At 33.3% G+C, this 24,555-nt stretch overlaps 2 protein-coding genes across 3 annotated transcripts in view; one reads left to right on the top strand and one right to left on the bottom strand.

The window, feature by feature from the left end:
* Positions 1-16,116, top strand: part of LOC129223768 (N-alpha-acetyltransferase 20-like) — a 28,084-nt gene extending 11,968 nt beyond the window's left edge. The window contains exons 2-6 of one of the 2 annotated variants that reach the window (XM_054858128.1): positions 1,273-1,297; positions 9,816-9,906; positions 10,499-10,628; positions 14,760-14,896; positions 15,170-16,116. In XM_054858128.1, the coding sequence (XP_054714103.1) occupies positions 1,273-1,297; positions 9,816-9,906; positions 10,499-10,628; positions 14,760-14,896; positions 15,170-15,255 (469 nt within the window). In that variant the 3' untranslated portion in view covers positions 15,256-16,116. The remainder of the gene's footprint in view (positions 1-1,272; positions 1,298-9,815; positions 9,907-10,498; positions 10,629-14,759; positions 14,897-15,169) is intronic. The other variant, XM_054858127.1, reaches the window with a different exon arrangement.
* Positions 16,117-16,269: 153 nt separating this feature from the next.
* LOC129223767 (replication factor C subunit 2-like) overlaps positions 16,270-24,555 on the bottom strand; it is a 35,346-nt gene continuing 27,060 nt past the window's right edge. Inside the window, exons 8-10 of the mRNA XM_054858126.1 lie at positions 22,267-22,332; positions 20,721-20,915; positions 16,270-17,225 (exon numbers count right to left, since the gene is read on the bottom strand). Of these exons, the coding sequence (XP_054714101.1) occupies positions 17,118-17,225; positions 20,721-20,915; positions 22,267-22,332 (369 nt within the window). The 3' untranslated portion in view covers positions 16,270-17,117. The remainder of the gene's footprint in view (positions 17,226-20,720; positions 20,916-22,266; positions 22,333-24,555) is intronic.

The raw sequence follows: 24,555 nt of genomic DNA, 5'->3' as shown, positions 1-24,555 counted from the left end.
TGTTATAAGCTTAAAAGCAAACAGCCAATTTTGACTAATGAAGTTATGTTATCAAGAAAAAACCAACAATTGTCACGAAAGGAAATTTGTCTCATCGAATATTTCGATATATCGACTATATCGTCGCCTTAGAGCAACAGCAAGATATCTAATACCAGGAATAACACTAAGATATCTTCCTGTTGCTCTGAGACGACAATAAAATAAATAATATTTCTCTATTCAGTTAGACAAGAATGAAGCTTCACTTCGGCTTCTATCAGAAACTGAATTATTCCAACCTATTTCTAAAAGATTAAAGTGGGATATTTTTACCAGGTTATTTTGAACTTTGGACATAAATCAGTTCTTGGAGTAAATTTACAATTTTTAAACCTATTTCAGTCAAACTCGCTTATAACGAGCCCTGATTTATCAAGAACCTGGATTTAGCGAGAACATCAGAATGGCTTGGTTGGTACAATGTTAAACCTATGGGAGCACAACTCGCTTTTAACGAGCAAACTCTATTTAAAGGGAGCAATATTTTGAGATCAAAAAATTTCCATTGCCTTTCAGCTCAGCTTATACTTCCTTGAAACAATTCTTCTAACATTCTGAAGTCACCGAAAGTTAGTGATAAATTATCAATCCCCAGAAAAAGTGATAACTCCCCATTATTTTTGTTTAAAGTGTAGAGAAACATTTAAAAATTATACATGTCTGTTGACTTCAATGTTACAGTTTTGAGATATCCTTTGGGGATATTGTAGCTCAATTTCAAGCTAATGAAGTGGAAAAAAAAGGAAAGTGACGACGATGATGACAAATATGAAAAATTTAAAGTGGGACAACCCTCAACAATTTCAATGGCTTTTGATACGCCCATAAACTTTATTTTTTTAGCAGGCCGGCAAAAGACGATGTTTTTCGGGCCTCGAGTATTTCTCAAATGAAGTAACGCAAGAGCTGAGAAGACAGGGAAGCAAAACAACCAACTTCTTTGCTACTGATCAAATGTAATAAATGAAAAAACAAAAAAAAAAAAAAACAAAGCTACTATGGATGTATTTTTATGTTTTTTGGCATGCACTAATTTTTTACGAGCACTCAGTTATAAGGAGCAAATAATGTGGTACCTTGGCATTTGTTATGCGAGTTCAACTGTAGTAGCAATCGAAAATATCTTATACTTGTACAATACTTATATTACATTATTATTTATATATGTTGTAATTTCATTTATTACTTTTAATTATGTTCTTCATCCTTTTTTTTCAATTTCATCCTTAGGAACTTAGATCCGTTAACAGAAACAGTATCCTTTCAATTTTGTGCATTTTATATTTTCTGGTATTTCTTGAAATAATTTGAGCTCTGTTGTTATTTAATAATTCATTATTGTTCCCAAGGAACAATTAGTAATAAGTTCATTGATACTTCTTCTGCAAGAATCCAACCACAGAATAAGATTTAAGAAAAATAGATTTTGAGTATAATTCGGGTTGGGGGCATTATTATTTTTTTGCAATTTTTTTCGATAACTCGCCAGTTGTGTTGTATTGTGTTTTGTTTTGCCTTTACATGGTTGCCGTAAAATTAAAATGCATGATGAGCATTGCTGTCATAAAATGTCGTCTAGCAGAAATGTCACCAACCCAGGAATTATATCAAAGCTGTCCCAAAATAAAAATTTCCTGTAAAGTTTTATGTGATAATACAATTTTCTTTTTCTAAAACGCTTTCTATATTTTTCTATCTCCTTTTTTTCTCATTCTTTTATCACTTTCTTGTATATCAAAGCATTTGAGGTATGCTCATGACAAGCTGCTAATTAGTAAGTCTTTAATTTCTTTAAATAATAAAATGGCTGTATTTAAAAATAATAAGTGATCTACTGGCCAAAAACCACTAAAAACTGTTTTGGACCGCAAAGAAATAAAGCTCACTTAGTCCATGGTAGAACTAGTGATTCTTCACAATCAATCATGCCATTCTATATCATTTACATGTTTTTTAATTTTTTGAAATATATAAGCACAGCAGTACTTTTGAGCAAAAGGAGTAGTGCAGATAATCAAGAGCGTCTAAATGGTCTAGTTCTGTCTGATGTCAATACAGAGTGAAATCAAATGTGTTATTTATCTGAACAACTTTTGAAAAAAAGAAAAACAAAAATTTCAATTTTTAATGTTTTAAAACTTTTACTGTGGTGACACTAGCAACGTTGGACCTTCAGGGTCTTTTCTGTTTAAAATCTTTCTCTCGGACTAGGAGCTTGAGGGAAAATTTGGGAAGTCCTGGACGAGTTTGTTGTGTGCTGTTGATTTTGGACCTTTTGTCGTGGTATGTGAACTTTCCGCCAGAGAAAGAAATTGGTTACTGGTGCTGGAGCGCTGATGAGATTCTGTGCAAATTTAAGTGAACTGTTAATCCTATGGCAGGTTAAAACACTAGAGTATTTTTCCATCTCTTAATTAAGAAAATGGGGCTTCAGTGGCCGAGCTGTCTAAGTGACTGCTTGACATTGGCACACTTGAGTCGGTGAGTTCGACTCCCACTCTCGCTCCGGTTGTACTTTCCCTTCTTTGTGATGTAAATTTTTCATGTGTTGTTTATGTGTAATAAAAAATAATGCGTAACTGAGGCAAAGCACTCGGATTGTAGTCCTCATCAAAACTAAAACCTGTGCAATTAAGAAAGAAAGAATTGAGAAAATATTTTAAGCATATTACTCATGCACAAATTTTGAGGTTATTTGTCATTTTTTTGAAAAATAACCAGAATCACAATAGAGTGTATTGGTATTTTATAGTACACTGCAAGCTCGGTTTTCCATCTCAGCACCCACTTTCAACTTCATTTTTTCAGCATTTAATGGAAGATATAAAAAAAGAGAATCTTAAAATTAATGCTTTCAAAATATTACATTAAAATAATACCTTTTCTGCTGCATTTCAATGTTTTTTTTCAAACTCAAAGTAAGATCAAATGCTTTCAGTTTTTTCCTTAACACAATATTGCTCATTCACATGTGAATGAAGTTTAAAACTTCAACTAGTCTTCTTTTTTTGGGGCAGTTCAGAATGCAGAATAAACAAAAGAGCTCTTATAGAATAACCACTCAAGTCTTCTACTTTTCTAATGCTTGGTGCCCATGATGCAGTCAGCAAAAGGGCGGAAAATAAATCAAAACCAATGCCACTTATCTCATCAGCGCTCCAGCACCAATAACCAATTTCTTTTTCTGGCAGAAAGTTCACATACCACGACAAAAGGTCCAAAATCAACAGCACACAACAAACTCATCCAGGACTTCCCTAATTTTCCCTCGCGCTTCTAGTTCGAGAGAAAGATTTTAAACAGAAAAGACCCTGAAGGTCCAATGTTGCTAGTGTCACCACAGTCATTGTCGTCCACACGGCGGCAATTTCGAGTGCTACAATACACTGACTAATCTCCTGTTCTCCTGTTACTAGTTATCACTACACAATACGCTTCTTTGGTCGACAAATAGGCATCTGTGCTATTTCAAATTTTACCCGGCAGCCTAGAAAAAGCGGAAATGCTGCTGAATGTTTATTCAGAAATTTATTTCAAAATCAAACATTTTATATCTACCAATATGACTTTGTATTGTAATATTTTAATTTGTCTTTCATTTCAGTGCCCCGTGTATTTCCCCACTTAGCTGTGGTTTTTATTAACGGTACAATTTTATAAATGAGTCAACGGCCAACGCTATTTTTATTAATCTATATACTTGTATTTTTTACCTGAGGTTTGTCATTGGTTTCTTGTATACTGTACTGAATAATTATTTTGAAAAAATAAATAAAAATGTTTGAAACATACATCTGGGCTGCTCATAGTTAGGCTGTAGTAATGTGTAATACAGATTCCCAAATGGTTCTAAATATTTTAAGATTACATTTTCTTTCTAACCTTTACAAAATAAACACCAAAATGAAATTCAGCCTTGTTTCAGCGAAAAATTCGTGCTTTGCATTTCAAGTCTGTTAAAATAGAGAAAATATGACCAAAGATATATGGAATTCAGAATTAACTCTAAAAATAAAAAGCTGATTATAACTGAAATTGCCGACTGAGACAGTTATAAGCACCCCAACGGGAGGTTCTTGTGACCTCCCGAAATGTCCTCATTTGGCAAATTTCGTCTGACAATTCTTCAAATTTGGAGACATTATTGTAATTTTTAAATTCTCGAGTGTCCCTTCTCATGTATGCATATTGCAAACCCTTATTTTATCATTCAGCATATTAAGATTAACACCCAAATTGAGAAATTCCCAAAAAATTCAGTTTGGAGCGTCCCTGGATACAGTGTCAGCAAAATCAAAACTTGTTGAAGTAACTGCTGGAAAATTGAGAATGCAGTTCAATTAGCTGTCGGCTAATTCACGTGATACACAAAGAAATGCCTATGCAAACTATTTATGTTTCTGATTTTTCCTTCTCCATCATTAACTCTTTAAGGACGATGGCTCATCCACTGATCTTACCCCCTAAAGACGGAGGTCACTTTCGGAACAGCATCTCAAAATCGACTCTTCCGAAGTAGAAAAGCCATTCGGTTTTACGCGGGAAAAGCTGTGCTCCTCTATTGTGAGCTAATTGGGAGGGAAGAGAATTCCCCTTATGGCAAGATTGCTAATCTCATCCGACGCTTTGCTCAAGAATGGGCAGAGCTTGCAGCGAAATTTCTTTTTCTGTTTTTTTTTTTTTCACTTCCTTTCTTTTCTTTCTTTCTTTTTTTTTTAATTTCACCACTTTAATATGATTAAAAAACTATTTTGTAGTTTTAAAATGAGGAATTTTCCTTTTTAGGAGGAACGGGTTGAACAGATTTTTATGCTCTTGTTGTGCAGTAATTGACATCTTTACTAATAATAAAACAGAAAGTCTCTCTGTCCGGAGGATGTCTGGATGTCTGTGACGCGCATAGCGCCTAAACCGTTCGGCCGATTTTCATGAAATTTGGCACAAAGTTAGTATGTAGCATGGGGGTGTGCACCTCGAAGCGATTTTTCGAAAATTCGATGTGGTTCTTTTTCCATTCCAATTTTAAGAAAAAAAAAACTATCATAAATTACGAAATTATCATAACGTGGAACCGTAACATGGGCACAAGCCAATTGGCGAGATACGAAATTATCATAACGTGGAACTGTAACGTCGGTACAAGCCAATTGGCGAGAAAATTCACCATACATTATTTGTAAATATACAAGCGAACCAAAAGACCTTTAATTTTTCTATTACGGGCGAAGCCGTGCGAGTGCCACTAGTTAAAAATAAATTCAAAATTGAAGACAAAAGTACGCTTCCAATAAGACAAAGAGTATTTGAATAGTCGCGCAAAGGTTGCGGTCCAATTTTCATTCTCGTCTTACTTTCATTTTAAGAAATAAGTAGTATTTACTTATATACTTACTCTTTTTTTGCTAATTCATTATTTAATGCTGCTAATCGCAATCTTTAATAATTAAGTATTATTTTTAAATTAAAGAGCTTTGTTTTCATTAGCAGATGAATAAAATCTTTTAACTAGGACTATTTAGGAATGCGATGCACACACACACACACGATTACTGAAATTCTGCAGCAAATGTAGAGTATTTTTTAGCATATTAATCCAAAATACTAAAGAAACATATACATGGACGTTTTTAAAACTTTTTATTCCCGCTCCTCTCCATCTTTTATTCCGAAGATCTACAAAATCAAAGATTAGCACTTTTCAAACAAAACTGACTGACGTTTTTGTATTAATTTACCGGCACTGCTGCTATAATCCAAAGTTTTGTGTATGTATTATATATTAGAAAATAACATGTCATTGTATGACGGAGACTAATTGCCATTTTATCAGGGACATTGAACTTAAAATTTGACGTGTTAAACTAACTGTATCTCAAACTCAGATGCTCACAGTAACGTAAGTCAGATTTCCCTACTTTGCAAGAGAGTGTAAAAACGTTTCTTTACTCTACTGCATACAAAGGTTGGGACTCGCGCTCTTATAAAACTGATCAATAAATAAAAAGTTTTTTTTTTCTTTTTTTTTTACAAAATTACGCTGTTATGGCTTAATGTGGAATAGGACAGTTTTTCGGGACACTACCGTTGTAAAATAAAATACCGAACTTTGGGAGTTCCTATAATGACGCAATGCCCTACCGCTAATCATTTATAATCTATGATTTCGTACAAAAGTAGGGGCATAAGTATTCATTTTATCGCGAGTTTCATTGTTGGTGACATCAGTACGTTACTTGATCAGAGATTTTAGCTTATAAATAAATATATATATATATATATATATATATATATATATATATATATATATATATATAAAAATATATATATATACACAAGGTGTTTCAGTTGAACGTTTCAGAACTTCTTTGAGGGGTAAGGTACATCCTGACTACTCGAAATCATATAGCAATGTAGGGTCGGAAATGCTTTCCAGAAGCGGGAAAAAAAATCTTTTAAAGACTCATTATTAACGACGTAAATAAAAGAAATGCATTGTTTTGTTTATCAAAAATTTTAAATAATAGAAATGACAAAACAGCAAATCTATAGCGGAAAAAAAGAGACGACTAAAGTTTCCCACCATACAATTTTGCAACTAATCACATTGAAGATTGACACGAAATTATATAACATCGCAAGCATGTATGGGGAAAGCTCTCTCCATAATAAAAGTATAGAAAACGCAATTAAACTAAAACATTTATTTGATCCCGACCCGAACAAAGATACTAAACGCTTCTACTCTCTTCGCCTATTATTGTATTCTTTCCAATTTGTATGTGATAGGGAATAGTACTTGTATCTGTACATAAACAAAAAAGAAGAAGGGAGTTTTAGGTTTGTGCGAAACATTTTACCGAAGAAAAATAAAAGAAAACATAAGATTCCCTCTCTTTTGTAGAAATCGCGCACAATACCCTTCTAAGCAGAGCAGGAGTGAATTCAAAGAAAATCGGCGCGGTCATTAGCGGATCGCTGATAAAGATCTCCCTCGAAAGTTTCCCGCCCCGGTGGTCCCGACTGTGTCCTTTCCTTTTATGCGATCCACCCCCTGAAGATACTTCTACCGGCCGTAAACGGCCGAGCTCGTTCTCAAAGGACGTTCATCTGACCCGCCCGAAATCGGCCGTGTCGTCCTTAAAGTGTTAAAAGGTGAAAATGTGCACATGTCAAGCTGCATATTACTCTACTCTAAGATTTTAAATCCAGAATCAGTTGAGAAAGATTTAAAAATGCCAACTCTAACTGAAATGTCTCGGTGGGCGCTTATTGTGTTGGGAAAATAAGCATTTGTAAACTAAGCAATCGGCATATAGTGAACAGTTGAAAAAAATGATCCTGGCTGCCATATGAATTTATCAGAATGAACATGAAGCACTGTCAGAAATTGTATGCCCCCACAAACTGTTCATATTTTATTTTCTCCTGTCAATGCTTATTCTTCATTATAAATATGTGTACCATGTGTACTACATTTTTTATAAAATCAAACGCTTCGTGAATGCCGAAACTGAAAAGTCTAAAATACTGATTCTGTTAATTGGATCATGCCATACTTCTCATGGACCAGTTAAAGCACCCTTAAAATTACGCACTAAAGAAAACAATCGGTGAAAGAATGCAGAACAATCTTGTTTACTGTACAAATGAGTGTAAACAGAGATCCCATTATTTATTTTATCTTGCGCCAAGTACCAAAAGGTTAGATATGTAACTTTGCTGACTTTTCTTTTTTAATTCTTTAATTAATGAATGCTTTGAAATTCCAAAATATTGAAAATGCCGACTGGATGAAAGCACCGGGAGGGTGAGACACCCCCCTCACCCCCTCTATAGCGACGGTCCTGCAGTGGCGTAGCTAGTGTTTGCCGCCCTGAACGGTTCCTCAATTTCCCGCCCTTTCATTGTGAATTAGCTAATACATTAAACTGTCAAGGGTGTTTAAATTAAAACTAGAAATTTAATTAAAGAAAAAAAAGACGTAATTAATTTCTAAATACTTAACAAAAGGAAAAAAAGGAGGGGGTGGAGGCCAAGCCCATACTTGTAGAAAATTGCTAAATTTACGTAAAAAATCGCAATTTCAGGCAATTTGTGTAAAGTGAAGGGAAAGGGCGGGTTGGGTATGCTCCCGAATTTTTCCAAAACTAAATTTTGGGACGTTAGGAAAAGGTATGAAATGTTAGGCTTTCCTTCCTTGGAAATTTTTCAAAATTGAAGTTTCCAAAATGCAGTTTTGATCTTTGGAGACACTAGATGAGGGAGAGGTGATTAAAGTGCGAAGAGGGGGGAGATGCTCTCAGAATAATTTTGAAACTGAAGTCCTAAAAACGTACTTTAAGCTATCTTTGATCACATTAGGAGATAAAGGATAGTCAAGGTTCAAATGCTGTTTTCACAAATTGATATTGAAGTATCGAAGTCTTAAAAACGTAATGTTAGATTATATGTTGAGACTTTAGAAGAGAGGGTAGGAGTTTTCTCCAGAAAAGTTTTCAGAATTAAAGACCCAAACATGTACTTTTTTGGCTGTGCTTGCTAGGTTAGAGGAAAAGACCGGGTTCGGGGTTCTACTCAGAAATTTGTAAACATTGAGGTCAAAAACCGTTTTTTAAGCTATATTTGGTGATATCTGGAAAAGAGATGAAAGATTCGAGAACTGCTCCTCCTAAAACCATTTTGAAGCTATCTTTCACTTTTAGACCACAGAGTGGAGGTAGGAAAGGTTCCCTACAGGAATTATTTGATACTGAATACGCTAAAAAACAATTTTAGTCTATGTTTGGCAAAGTTGAAGGACCAAACCTAATGTTAAAAAATGAAATTCGTGTACATAGTGCATAAGGAATAGACTAACAAGTGATCCAAAGTTGTCGGATAGATTTTCTACTCTCAAAAGCGAGGAAACAGAAATCCTTTTTACTTCTTTTGAAATAGAGAACTATTGTAATGAATGCAAAATCAAAGTAAACTCTGCAACATATGAAGCCACCCCTGTGATGAGCAGTAAATTGCTTTGAGTACCATTTTTCACCTCCCCCTCCCTTTTTTACTCCTGTCACCAAAAAAGTTTTTGTTTCCCTAGGAGGTTTTAAAAAACTCTCTTAAAATCCAGTGTTAACTCTTTCTTATAACCGAAAATTGGAAAACTTTATTGTTTTCTTCCTTTTGGAATTAACTTCTACAGTCTAAAAAAACATTGGTCCCATGACTTTCCACTGCCATCTCCTCAGGAAAAAACAAGGAATTGTACTGATATGCTATCAAGAAAGACTTTTGAAAGTTATTGAAAGAAGCAAGCAGAAAGTTTTGTATAAAAGTAATTTTTAAATCTGGTAGTGACACAAAAGTCGTATAATTCGAAGATTTTCTTTTTGCCTGCAGTAACAGATTGAAACCATAATTTCCTTATTTTAAAAATACGTTCTTTTTTCCACATCAAAAGGGTTAATTTGCCGCCCCCTAAAAGTGCCGCCCGGGGCGAACTGCCCCCTCCGCCCCACCCTAGCTACGCCACTGCGGTCCTGCTTATTAGTTAAAATTAAGGTATAAAGGCATTTTATGTGTACTATATAGAATCAAATGCTGCTAGCCATCACTTGATTATGATGTGGGGACACTAGAGAGATTGTACTCGTTGGGGAGGGGGGGGGGGGTTGTAATTAGGTGGATTGGGTCATTGCATGTACTGCAGCATTTGGAAGGGGACATGCCCTCATTCCTGATCAATGTAGCGTTTCAATTTTCCAAAGTGTTTTCCTTAATTATATTAGTATGGTCTTTCCTTTTATCTCCAGTACTTAGCTCACTGGCCAGAATATTTTCAAGTTGCTGAAGCTCCAAATGGTGACATTATGGGATACAGTATGTACTAAAGTCTTAATGTATACATATTTCTTTGTTTTGTGTTTCTATGAGTTTGAGCCGCGGTTTAAGATGAGTTCAGAGGTTCTTAACAAAAAAAAAAAAAAAAAAAAAAAAAACTGTAGCAAAATGCTGAAATGTCGAAGGTTAAGGAATATGTTGACATATTTTTCTAAATGCCCAATGTGTTTCATCTTTAGTTAAAAACTAAATTCGAAACTTAGTCATGACATGTTAAAATGATATATACATTAGCTATAATCTATTATGTTTTTAAATTTGTTAAAGTTAAAAAAAAGAAAAGAAATGTACTTATTATTGTGAGTGCAAAAGTTTTATTTTTTAAATGATACAAGCCCCTGCCTGAAATAACTCTTGATGGAAAGACATAGTACTCAGGTGCTCACTGATACAAGAGATAAGAATGGTCGGAAAAAACAGGAAATTTTTGGGGGGAAAACGTTTTTTCCCAAATTGCCAAAAATAAATAACAAACATTGCATCAGCCCTTTTACCTAATTTCTTCTGTCATAAAAATTATGCTTATTCATTATCTGAAAATGTTTTTCATGAACATGAAATTCCATTGCAGTTATGGGAAAAGCGGAAGGCCATGGAGAAAACTGGCATGGACATGTTACAGCATTAACCGTTGCACCTGAATATCGTCGACTAGGTTTAGCTGCAACATTAATGGCAGGACTTGAAGATATATCAGAAAAGTAAAATTTTATTTATCTCCGAAATTCTTAATTTTGGTCCTATATAAAAAAAAGTTTTCTTTTTTAAATGCTGCGTTTTAATTGTATGATGTGTTTGAGATTCCCTTCTCCATGAGAGAGAAGAAAGCATCAACCATTGCTCCCTCAATTGATATTTTAATTAGAAAAAGAAAAGTAAATGCAAATTTGATGCAGTGCCAAAATTGAAAATTAGGAGATAATCAGGACAAATGGTAGGAGAACCTCTCCTCTGTTTTATGGCAAGAGTAGTTACTAGCAGCTTTAGTGGGTGCGGCTATACAGCATGATTTAGAAAAAAAAAATCAACTTGAGATCTGAACTTTAAACGTGTTTTACTTGAAACTTTAAAACGTCCACTTACATCTCTTTGCTTTTCACTGCCTTAATTGATAACTATTTCAGTTTATTGCAACTGCGTGTTTAATGGCTCAATTAAATTTTTAGATAAATAGAAATACTGAAATCTTTTAAAAATTCTTAATTCTCTCTGGAAAACCACCCTGGAGCACTTTCATTCAAGAATCTGCACAAAAATATTTAAGGATGTTTTAAAATGATAAAATAATTGCAATAGCAAGTTTTAATGTGACACTTAAAATCTAGTGCCCAGAATATACTGTTTTTTGAGCATTATTAAATCTGCACCTGCCAGACTATAATGATGTTATTAGTATGTAGTGAAGGAGAGCTGGGAGTTGAAGGAGAGCTAATCGTGAACAGATTCAAATGCCAGATAGCAGAAACTGCGAGACAGGGACCTGCAGATAATTTTACAAAGGAACAAAAAGAAAGAAAAAATAACTAAATAAAAAAAAGGAAAAAGAAATACAACTTGGCAAAGATTGCTTAGAGACCTTTTTTTTTGACCGGAAAGGTGATGAATGCTTCAGTATTTCAGGTAGAAACATAGTCGCCGTTTTTGGTCATTCACAAGATCAAAGTATATAAGATGCTAAGTACCTAAGTTTTCAAAAACAAAGCAGAATTAGATGTTTTATTTAACTGCAAACTAATAAAAATCCCTTAAAATGTTTAGCAAATCATTTTTTTTCTTTTTTGAGCAATCACGAATTGTTTATTGTTTTCTTTTGACCTTTAAATGACATTCCTATGATTTTATTTTCCCCCACCTTCCTCTGCAACACCACCATCGACTGGTCCCTTCCGATGCTGCTCCTCCAGCGAAAACCATCTCCAGGTTGCGTCCATATCCTACACACACATGCATGCATACGCATACGCATGCCTGCACACTGTTGCATAAATATACACACACGCCTACATACACACACCAAGAACGCCTACACGCACACACTCACATGCAGACACACACACACCTTCAGAAAAATACACACTTGTAATTGCAAAAAACATAATTTGAATTTAAAATGCCAAAAATTCAAATTTTATTTTTTTCTTTCTTTCTTTCTTTTTTTTTGATTTTTTAAAATAATTTTCTTAAGAAATGAAAAATTGTGTACTTAAAATTTCATCTTATCCTCATTGCTTTGGATGCAAAAGCGCTAAAACGTTTTCAATTAAAGTGGAGTTTCATGAGGATTTTTATTTTTAAATTATTTTTTTTGCTACAACTTCAGAAATTTATATCTTAATTTTTGGCGTAGTCGCCATATTTGGTCATTCTCAAGCTGTAGGTGCGCAAGATTCTTTTAAGTGCCTACGTTTTCATAAACGGAATTGGATGTTTATTGGAATGCAACCTGTTGAAAATTATGCAAATTGTGCTATTTTTTTTCATATATATATATATATATTAATATTATCTTCATTGCTTTAGAAGCTAATATGCAAAAAACTGACTATTTCATGTAAATTGTAGTTTTTTAAGGACTTTGAATTTATTACTACTTTCCGAGTTTTGAAAATATGATATTTTCGAAAATATCAATAATATCCAATATTTTGATATATATCGGATATTTTTTGATAGATATCCGATATTTTCAATCAGTACAAACTGAAAGCTTCAAAATAGTAAATTAATCCTCAAATCACTCTTTATTTTCTTACATTGTTATTACAGTATGTAGATTTAGGCTTCTTTCAATATTTAAGCTAATATTTCATTGAAAATTTTTATCAATTTAGCATTAGCTGTTGTACTCATTTTTCTTTTGTTAGCTGCTTTTACAGTTATATGATTCAGAAATAAAAACTATGCATTAGTCGGTGCACAGTCATAAGACATTTTCTTTTTTTCTGACCAACATTTAAAATTTAACAAGGCACTCTTAATGTGAATTAAAATTGTTACGTTACTAATAATTTTATAAATATGAAACAAAAAAGGAATATTATATTACTTTGATATATTAATAATGTATTATTACATTATAAAAATATATTACATAACTTTTTGGTTATTTTTAATAATAAATGAATAATATTACTATTATTAATATAATTTTTTTATCGAAAATACTATAGTTGAAAAAATAAACATTGAAAATATCATGATATTTTCAAAATAAATATCGGATATATTTCAGCAACCCTGCTACTTTCATGTAACAAGTTCAAAAATCTTTTATAATCATGAATTTTTAAAGTAGACGCCATCTTTGGTCATTCGCAAGATGGAAATAGACGAGATTAATACTTGCCTTCAGTTTCCAGAAACAAAATTGGATATATATCTCAATACAAACTATAGAAGATAGCATAAAAATATACTATAAATCATGTTTTTTTAGAAAATAATTTTCATGCAAATATGAATTATTATCTGCACAATTGTATTTGATACTGCATCCCTTTGGAAGCTTTGCTATAATCTTAGGACATTCACCTATAAAATGCAGTTTCCTGCCAACTTCTCATTTACCAATATATATTTATTCACTTTTTGAAAAAAAATTCAATAACTTATTTCAACATAAATTTTCCATATTTTTATAAATGTATTGAACACAGGATTTGGTGCTATTTATTTTTATGGAAGTAGTGGAAACTACCCCCCCCCCCCATTTTTTAAAACTTGGCAACCGTGGTGGCCACTAAGTTTTTCGGGTCTAATGGCCACTGGTCAGTTCGAAAATTTCCAAGTCTTGACCTTTACTGAGGACTTATGTATTTTATTAATACTTAAAATAAAACTAATAATAATGCTGCAGATTATTTTCAACTGCCCAAAATAGTGTCGCAGACTGGCTAGAAAGTTTCTGCTACTGGGTTCAAATGGAACTGCTTGACTGTCTGGAGTTCTCTGGGTCGATAAGCAGTAACCAGCCGGGGATGGCAGCCTTTTGGTACCGATACATATATATATATATAATTGAAATATCGTCATGAGAAAAAATTGTAACACTATTTTCAATGGACAATGAAGGTATTCATTGCATATTAATTTTTTTGGTTTATAATATACTTTCATTGTATGTAAAAGTTTTTTCAAAGCTGATTTTATGCTTTTCGAAATTAATTGAAAGTAAATCCATATAAAGAAATATAGTGACTTGAAATTCTAAGACAGATAAAGCCTATGTCAAGCAGTGGTGTTCACATAGGATATACTCCATATATGCCGTATACTCTCAAAAATTTTTTAGATATATTATGTGTATGATCACATACAAATATTGTGCGTAATGGATTACTGGGAGTATACTCTCAGAAAAATTCACGAGAACATCACTGATGGCAAATTCTAAAATGTTGGGTCCCAAGCAATGCAGATTTGGAAGAAATCACTAGCCAGGTTTTTAAAGCTTTTTAAATAAACTTCAAAAAGTAAAACTGCAAAAAAGTTTTTAAATGCATTAAAAATATAACTGTAACCTGAAAAATTTCTAATAATCATGAAAAATATGTTCTGTAAATGTATAGAATTCATTAATGGTGACTGGACGACGTTAAATATGCTCGTGGTCACAATGTCCTTCAAGTGAAACAATACCTCTGGGGGTGCCAGACCAGAAAGTTATTCGGCTCCTGGCCTGGTTCTAAATTCTCGAACTGTCCATAGATAGCACCACCATCTATTGTGTTGTCTTCTGAAGGCAAGGCACCTGGCATGCAGTCCTTCATAGTTTGAGGGCCAGAGGTCCCTTTCATAGTTGAAATGTATAAAATATTTTTTTTTAATTTCAGAAAAAGAGCCTATTTTGTTGACCTTTTTGTTAGAGTTTCAAACAGAGTTGCTGTTGACATGTACAAGCAACTTGGATACAGTGTGTATAGACGTGTACTTGAATATTATTCTGGAGACCCAGATGAAGATGCTTTTGGTAATTTTTGCACTTTCACATTTATAGTGTAATTTTATTTCGTTTCTAGTTAAAACATCTTGATCTATTTGTCTTGTTTTCTGTGCTGAAATTTGAATTATTTACATCGTATTCCACTATCACAACTCAATCGCATCTTGCTTGAGTGCATTGAAACTTTACATTTTCCAATGAATTATCCTGAATTGTAGATGACAGCTTTTGAATTGCATTTTGCTTTCTTATTTAATGTTACTTTTAACACAATTTTTATATTTTCTGTTCTGCTTTTAGATATGAGGAAAGCTTTATCAAGGGATGTAAATAAAAAGTCTGTGATCCCACTTATTCATCCAGTTAGACCAGAAGACATAGAATAGCAATATAACCCAAACAGAAAGCAAATGTAAAAGAGGTTTGGAAGGAATCTCAATATAGAGAAGCAGAAATCCACAAAATTAAAAAAATTGTGGACATTTTTTTTGCTGTTCTATACCTTGAAACAATTACAGTATAACCTCAATTTAACAATTGCCAAGGGACTGGAAAAAGTTATCGTTAAATCAAGGACCATATACATTCAATGCAGTTAAATTCAGGCCAGTGAAATGTATCATTAGAGGGAATTGTGTATCGTTGAACTGAAGTTATGCTGTATTCTTATTTCCTAGCTGAACTTTAAAATGCATTTAGTTTCATTAAAGTATCGATAAGTTGTTAGTACTTTTGATGTATATACACAGCAGAATCTTATTATTGCATATTAATTAAAATTGGAAAGAATTTGATTTCAAAAGTAATAAATTTTGATTTACTAATAGGAAAATTCTACTTTTAATGGTGAAATATATGCAAATATGAAACTTAATACTAATTAAAAAGAAAACTATTAAATACTTAATACTAGTATAAAATGAAAGCTTGTCAGCACTTCAATGAAACAAACTTTTAACCTTTCTGTTCATCAACTTTACTATAAGAAATACAACCATTTCATGTTTTTCTAGTACTTATGTTGAAAATTCTACATGAACTTTTAAATTGCTGTGCTGTTTCCACCTGATTCTAAATTGCCTTTTATCTGTTGTTAACCACAATTTTGATTGTTATTAATAAGTCCATGTGATCCAAAAAATCTGCATTAATGAAGTTCTGCTGCGAATGCAAACAAAATGATGTGAGACAATCTGTGCATTTACTGTAATTTTGTATGAATAAATTTTTATTAAATAAAATTTATTAACAACCAGGGCTGGATTTAGACTTAACGTGGCCCTTAACTTTTTCTTACGAGGGCTGTCCAGAAAGTATCGAGATCTCTTTATTCCAAAAAATCCCTAGTGGGGGGACTGCATATCATGCATGCGCATATTTCACCTTGTCCCACAAAAATCGGCAGGTGTGTACAGCGTGCCGTTCAGTCACACTGACTTTTTTCATGTGGAGTGCTTGCTTGCATTCATCTAAAACAGAAAATGTGTGAAAACGTGGAGCATTGAATCTGCATCAATTTTTGCTTTAAGCTTGGTAAAGCAGGCACCAAAACCTAAGAGAGTTCGTTTGTAGAAAGACCAGTGTTGTGGGCGTCCTCTCGCTGGATGCTTCATCATGACGGAGCCCCACTGCATACCAGCTATCTCGTGCAGACGGAACAACCCTAGTAGCACATGTCCCCTCCATATTTCTTCCTCTTTCTCAAGATCAAGAACAGCTCAAAAAGACACTGCTTTAAGGATATTGAAACCATAAAACAGAACTTGACGTAGCAGCTTCAGATCATCTTAAAGTCTGAGTTCCCAAAATATTTCGAGGACTGGAAACATTGTTGGGCCAAGTGTGTTACTGTCAATGGAGCATATTTCGTAGGAGATTGACTCAAAACCTTTTTATGTATGTATGTTTTTGCATAATAAATTCAGTCTCGATATTTTATGACAGCCTTCGTATATGGGGCCCCTTTTGTTGTTTGATTAGAAGATCAATGCTTTTCAGATGTTTTTGTTAATATCCCATTTTTCCAGGACTTTTATAGTCTTAAAAATAAATAATTAAGTGCAAGGACTTCCTGGTAGCGTACATACCCTGTTTAATGGTTTTCGTGAATTAGTCAGTTTCAGCCCTGATTTTTGAATCCAAAAAAACTCGCAAAAGATGCCACACACATTTTTTTAAAAACCTTGTTTATTAGTAACATTTTAATAATATACATAGAAAATACAATATATAAAATTGAAATCCAGAGTTATTGAACAGTGTCTTTAACTTTCTTACACAATCTGGCCAGAAGTCCAGACAGTTGTAGAAGAGACTGTACACCTTGGACTATTTTTAAATGCGTTAGACCAATTTCCTGAAAGAAAAAAGAATTGATGCATTAAAAATCATCTTAGAAAATGAAGTATCAAGATCTGAAAAAATTAAAGCAAATGTTATAAAAAAGTAAAATAAATAAAGTTGCGTTAAAATCAAGATTGAATGATATCTTTTTAAAGAACAACTTTATCTGTGAAGTTTGAACATTCAAAGTTTCCCAAAGTTAGATTTATGCCTATCAGTTTCTATTACAACCATAAATATTGGCATAATTAACTCTCTCAGATGTTTGGCTGTGTGAAACAAATGAAGAGTGCACGAAAAAAAGCCGAAACGTCATTTTTCTTTGTTCGAGTTAAGTTCAACATTTGTTTGAAGAGTAGAATTCATTGCTCCATTTAAACAGGTAAGAAAGAATTAGGATCAAGGCGATAAAATACGAAAAATTTTACTGTACAGTGCAGTAAGGCTGGGGTTTCGAAAGTTCAAAGTGATTTTCTCAAACAATGGAAAGATTTCGCCTTTCTTCTATGTGCTTTTCAAGTACAATAATACCAGTCTCCATGTCTACAGTGTGCTAATAGGTAGGATGCAGAAGAGAAAAGTACAAAAAAACATTTTACGGGCATGTCATTAAGGGGAAAAGCGGGTCAGAAGAAGCAATTGCCCCCCAACCATTAGTGATAATAATAGCCAACTTTTTTTTAACAATATGCATCGAGCATAAACCCTTGGCTCTGTGGAAAAATTTGAAATGACAGGTCACGTGGCCTGTTATTTGGCAGTATTGTTTTCACTTGTGTATATGGCATGCTATATTAAAATATTGCAGTTTTCTTTATTACATTTTCTCCAATAAAGGTTTACTGTGCAAAGTTGTTTCTTATACAGTAAAACTCTGGTAACTCGACACACAAATGACAACTACCCTGGTTAATTGACATTTATATTTCCAATGATTGGCCTGTTTAGCTAATTTCAATGCAGGAAAAACTCGCAAAATTGACACACATTTAGAAGAACCAGTATAGGTCGACTTCCACTTGCTATTCCAGTCTACTTTTCACTACAGATATTCTTTCTCGTTGGCCATTTCTGTAAATTTTCACCTTGCTGTTTCTTAGTCAGCCAATGAATTCTTTTCTGGATAGAACTCTTTCGGAGTATTAATTCCCTTTACACCCCAGAGTGTTTGCCAACACACTATGTACTATGGTGCTAAGGTTAGGAAGTAGTTGAAGAAATGAACCCAAAGGGATCCCTAAAAAAAGAAGGCATCTGGATGCACGTTTTTCAAACACCTGTGAGCAGACATATCTTTAATAGACCTGACTGACCAAAGAGCTCTTATCTTTTCTCAACAATTTTGGAGTATTCCTTAGGAGGTATTCAAATTGATACTGTTCATTTTGTTACTTACCAAAAAAACACACACAATACTAAAGTTGATTTTTACAATGCAAACGGTATGCACTAGCAAATCAGCAACACAAAAAACTTTTTAAGAATTAAAATTATGGAATCTGAGTAAGTTAACACTACTTAAAAAGACATATTTTTCATGTTCCCCTGGGGTGTCAAGTTATTGAGATTCCACTGTATATGATTTTCATTCACTATTGAAATAATTTAATTAAAAAAAAACTAAATGTCTACAGTTAAACAGGGTGGCAACAGATCAGGGAGAACAGAGAAAAGTGAGGGAACTTCAGGGAAATATCATGGAAGTTTGAAAAAGCAACAAAAATTCATGGAAAATTAATCAAATGAAGAAAAAAAAATTTTTTTCCTTGCAAAATGAAGTATTTTGATTCCTTACGAATTTTCCGCCAATTATTTGTTTAAAAAAAGTAAAATTAATGAGTTGTGATTATACAGTGCCACATATTTGTGCATCGTTTTTCCTCAAGGTCAAAGTATTCAATCTTAGGATGAGCTTCCTAAGATTGCTTCTGTTGTCTGTAAAGCTGTTTATTTTTCCTAGCTTGTATTTTCTTTCTACGCATTCCATGCTACGTAAAATAAACAACTCTACAGGCAAAGAGGAAGCCATCATTAACGACTTTGCTCCCTTGCCTTACCCATTGTTTTGAAGTAATTAGCATACTGTTATCACAATTTCAAGAAAAAATCTTTGTTTTTTAAATCAATTCTGAAAAAATCTTAAAAGTTATCACTTGGCGTTTGATTTAATTGCTAAAATTGAATTTTGACTGAAAATCATATTTGTTTTTTTTTTTGCAATGGTATTATTCGCTATCCTTTCAGATTACACGGAGGGGTTTTTTTTTCTGACTTTAAAACCCTTTTATTTTAAAACCATATGCATATACATTTTGAAATTAATAATTGTTTTTTCATTTCAATGTGGTTTAAGACTTTGTTTCGACAACTAATGAAATCATTTGAAATTGAGTTGTGTACATAAGTAAATATTTTTATGATTTTTTGATAGTTAGAATGCTATATTTATTCATTAAAACCTAAGTTCTTGATCAGAGAATAGCTCAATATGACTGGTTGTTGGAAGATTTCAATTTGTTTTACATAAATATGTCTATCCGGCCGTGTGCAGGTAAAGGGCAGTAACTGCACATTTATTTTTTTTTTTTTTGGCCAGCTATTGTACTTTATTGTACATACTGCTTATTTGGTTTCCGCTGTAAAAGAGGTGCGAAAAAAACATCTAATTCCAACATGTTGCTATTGTTAGTACTGAATCCACCATACATTTCTTCAGATGTCTCGAAAACTAATTTCTGCAGATTCTGCCGTTTACCTGCACACGACAGTATTATTTACATAAGTAAGACTACATTACTTCTATACTTTAACTATGACTTGTTATTCTTTCAGCAAGAATTTTACTGCTTGAGAATTCAGTTCAAGATTATTTGCATTTAAATTTTTTAGTTTTATCATGATTAAATATGTCTTTAAGAGTGGTTTTAATAATTTCCTAGGATTTTTATGTTAACTGGTTCCTGGAAGTAAAGAGTATTTGTTTTAGATTTCCTACAATATTTCTTTGTCGATAATTTAATATACTATTTTTACCAAAAAAGAAAGGAGCACATCTTTTCAAAAAATATTTTTAATTAACAGCTTAAACCATTTTAAACACTGCATTTTATTTAATGTGCATGCTTTTCATGTAGGGCACAGAAAGGAAACCATTATCATTGGTAACGGAAATCAGGGAAATTTGGTGAACTTAATCAGGGAAAAGTCAGGAAATTTTTTTTCCAGTTCCTGTCGCCATCCTGTTAAAGCAGAAGGCTAGTTTTGAACTATAAATAACATATTCTTAAAATAAATAAAAATGAATAAACCTATTTGTAATAAGATAGTCAAGGTATGAGGGCAGTCCCCCCCCTCCCTCCCCAATATTTTTCATACAGTATGTTTTCCTCAAGAACAGTTTTGCAATAGATTGACATGTTAATAAAACGCCCTTGTAAAAAATTTGACATTTTGTCCAATATGCATCATAAAATCGCTTTATTTGGAAGAAGAAAGAACACATATTTACCTTAATAAATTCTAGTTTTAAGTATTCAGGCATATCATAAGTTTTACACACTCTAAAGATATTAGAAATAATATCCTCACATGCGTAACCAAGTTTCCAAAGGTGGTGCAAAATTTTGTATGCTTCATCTAGATTGCTCTCAGTACAATGTTTAATCATATCTTTTATGAGAAGTGGATGTGGTTCATCACATACCTGTAAAAGTAGATTTTCTAAGAACAAAACAAAATTTAACAATAAAAAAATAAAACAAAACATATAAATATAACATAATTATACACTCTGTGGCCAAAAACATTAGAGACACCCCTCTAATAACGTGTTGGATTACATTTAGCTTGATAACAGCCGCTATTCTTTTGGCATGGACTCCAAAGGTTGCTGATACAGCAGCGGAGAAATGTCGGCCCATGTCGACATAATTGCAGCTAGCAGTTCGGTTAGAGTGGATGGTTGTGTTTCCAAGTTGTGAACTGAACTTTCGACTTGTTTCACAAATGCTCTATTGGATTTTAATCGGGAGACTGAGCAGGCCAGTTAAGCAGGCGGAACTCGGATTGATGTTCCTCGAACCACTGGGAGACTGTTCGGGCACGGTGGAGTGGTGCATTATCCTGCTGAAAGCGACCATCTCCATCAGGGAACATTACAGTCATAAATGAGTGCACATTGATCAGAAACTACACAGAGGTACTCGGTGCTGTGTATAGATGTGTTCACAGATATCAAAGGACCCAGTGTAGACTAGGAAAACATTCCCCACACACACCATTATTCTACTGCCACCAGCTTGAAGAGTTGTCATTTTGCAGGAGGGGTCCATGAACTCGTGCTGTTTACGCCTTACCCATACTCTGATTTTGCCATCTGCATGATGGAGCAGGAAACAGGATTTATCGGACCAAGTTACCTTTTCCCAGTCCTCAAGTGACCAATTTTGGCGTTCCTGGGCGCACAGGAGGCGTTACTTCCGGTTGGTCTGTGAAACCAAAGGCAATCGTGCAGATTTGGCTTCTAAAGCCCATCTCTTGCAACGTACGTCGTGTTGTGCTGTAGGATATGTTTTGTGATGCACCTGCATTGAATGTCGCTAAGTGTTGTTGCCCTTCGGTTGCCGTGGATGATGCATGCCACTCATCTTTCAACTCTACCGTTTACCAGCCTTTTATGACCTAAATTTCCTTAGCACTGGAAGTTTTTGAGCTTACTTGCCACTCTCGAAACACTTGAGATATTGTTCAACGTGAAAATCCTAAAAGTGTGGTCATTTCCGAAATGCTAGCACCGGCTCTTCTAGCACCGACCATCATGCCTCTTTCAAACTCGTTTAAATCTTTTGTCCTACCATTACAGTCGGAAGTTTCGTGCTAACTATGTAGCCTGAAGCTAGGCATTCCGTATATACCCACATTTCCGATGTGCCATCACTCTACGTCACTGACGGATAGGTTTACTTTCGCACCGGAGGTGTCTCTAATTTTTTGGCCACTGAGTGTACATAAAAGAAAGAGTTATGTTAATTTAAATGAACTATGAAATCACATACCTTAAAAACATATTCACTGTTGACGTGGCCAAAACCAGAATATGTTGACTGTAAATTATTTAAAGCCTGAAAGAAAAAAAAATACATTCAATAATAAGCAGAACTAGAATCTTTTAAGTTGCATTTGTTTTCTTTACTGGTTATAAATGAATAGAGCTATTGTGTGCATTCCTGATAAAACATCACATTCCTGAGAAAAACTTGTCACTAACACATTTATCGTTCATCTTTCAATCAATATCATATAAGTTTTCAAAACAGAGACAAAATATATTACTACAGGGTATATTACTACAGGGTCAGTATTTTTGATGGGACAATGGAAAAAACCATGGAAAAAATAGCAAAAACTCAATCACAAATAAACTGTTAAATAGGTACTAGTAATGATATAAATAACATACTGTAAACAAATATTTCAATTACCAATTTTATTATTAATTATATTAATTTTTAAATTTAAAAAAAAATCATATTACAGTAATAGTAACTAGTAAGTGACATTAAATCTCTGCTACAACATATTGCAACACATTAAATATTTTTATAAGTTCAATTCTTTAATATTTAACCAAATTATATCTTTCAAATTACTAAATTAATTTAAAATCATGAAATTGATTATTTTTTTCTTCCTGATTTCATTAAAATTTTTAAGCTATTTAATTTTTATAGAAATGGTCAAATATATAGAGAAATATTAGGACTATTTTTTCCTCACTAAAGGAATACTTTTTCCCTCCTTTACCAGGAAATTAATATCGGGGGGGGGGGGGATGAATAAAAAAAAAGAAAAACTACCTGTATGTATCTAAATCTATAAGACAATTTATCACCTTTACTTTATGAGTTAACTATTATATTCCATTAAATTTGCAAAATATTTAAATTTTAAAGCAAATTAAATATTTGTTTATTTTAAAATAGAAAACAAAGAAACAAAATTAAAATTTTATTAAAGTTTCTTTAATGTATTTTATCAATATGCTGATGGAAAAAAATTACGAAAAATTATGTTTGTTAGTTATCAGTTGAAATTCTATTTTTGTCACTATGGCAAAAACTGGAAAAAACCTATTTTTGCAGGGTGGAAATAAACCCGCAGTTTTTTCCATGGTATTTTCTAGGGCTCGACCGATGGCATTTTTTGGCCGATGGGCCGATTGTTGGCCGATTGTTTTCCTCCAAATGGCCGATTGCCATTTGGCATTTTTCGACAGGCCCCAAACTTGTAGCTCCGCGAAAGCGATACAGAAAAACTGCATTATTGTGATTCATATTACAAATATAGAAAAATTAAAAATAACCTTCGGTTCAACGGGAATCTAACAAAATGAAACAAAACCGGTTTCGCCATCTCATAATTGTTTCCATAGTCTCCAATTCGGCAATATATCACCAAATGATCGTCAGTCTGAGATGGTATATGAGTTTTGCATTGAAATAAGTAATTTTTTAGCCACAAAAAGTGAGTAAATAGGATTTTTAGAACATCCGATCGAAAGCAAAAAGGGAAGTGCACAACTGGAACGTACGCACATCCCATATGCGAAAATTAGCCTTCTACAGCTTACCATTTTTGAGTTATGACTTATAAGAGATAAATACGTACATCCATCCGCAGGAAAACAACGCAACAATTAACGTTGTTGCGTTGTTTGGTACTTGTTGTGGTACCTGAATGCAGTAATAAAAACTCTTCCAGTTGTGACTAAAATAGAAATTCATACTGAAATTTAAGTAAACTATTTATATAAAAAAATAACTCCCTTTACTTTGTATTAAAAAGTAAAACAACAAAGGTCCTTTTTTTTCAAAAACATCGGCCAATTCCATCGGCTTTTCGATGTTTTTTAAAGGCCGATAGGCCGATGTTTCCTGCAAGTTAGCATCGGCCGCCGATGGCTAAATTGTTGAACCATCGGCGCCGATGCATCGGTCGAGTCCTAGCATTTTCCAGCAAAAACTTGACAACCCTATCATTACATGTAAGAGGGACATCCGACAGAAGGGCTTTTAATCCATAAATTTGTTTTGCATTGAAAAAGGCATCCCTTGTAACACAGAAACACGTGTCTGCAGTAATCTGCCATTTGTGATATTTGAATTTTTTTTCTTATTTTACTTTTTATCCACAAAGGTATCTATTTAGCTCACACAAAACTGGTTTTTCAAGAAAAGTATGATGAACAACTATCACAATCTATTAAAAAATTCTTCAATTATACTCTAAAATCATTCAAAGATAAAAATGTGGACAAAATAGAAATTAAATTAAACAAAAAGATC

The sequence above is a fragment of the Uloborus diversus genome, chromosome 6 (genome assembly GCF_026930045.1).
Source record: "Uloborus diversus isolate 005 chromosome 6, Udiv.v.3.1, whole genome shotgun sequence".
NCBI lineage: Eukaryota > Metazoa > Arthropoda > Arachnida > Araneae > Uloboridae > Uloborus > Uloborus diversus.
The sequence above is the reverse complement of the archived record's forward strand: the minus strand, read 5'-3'. Positions and strand labels throughout refer to the sequence as shown.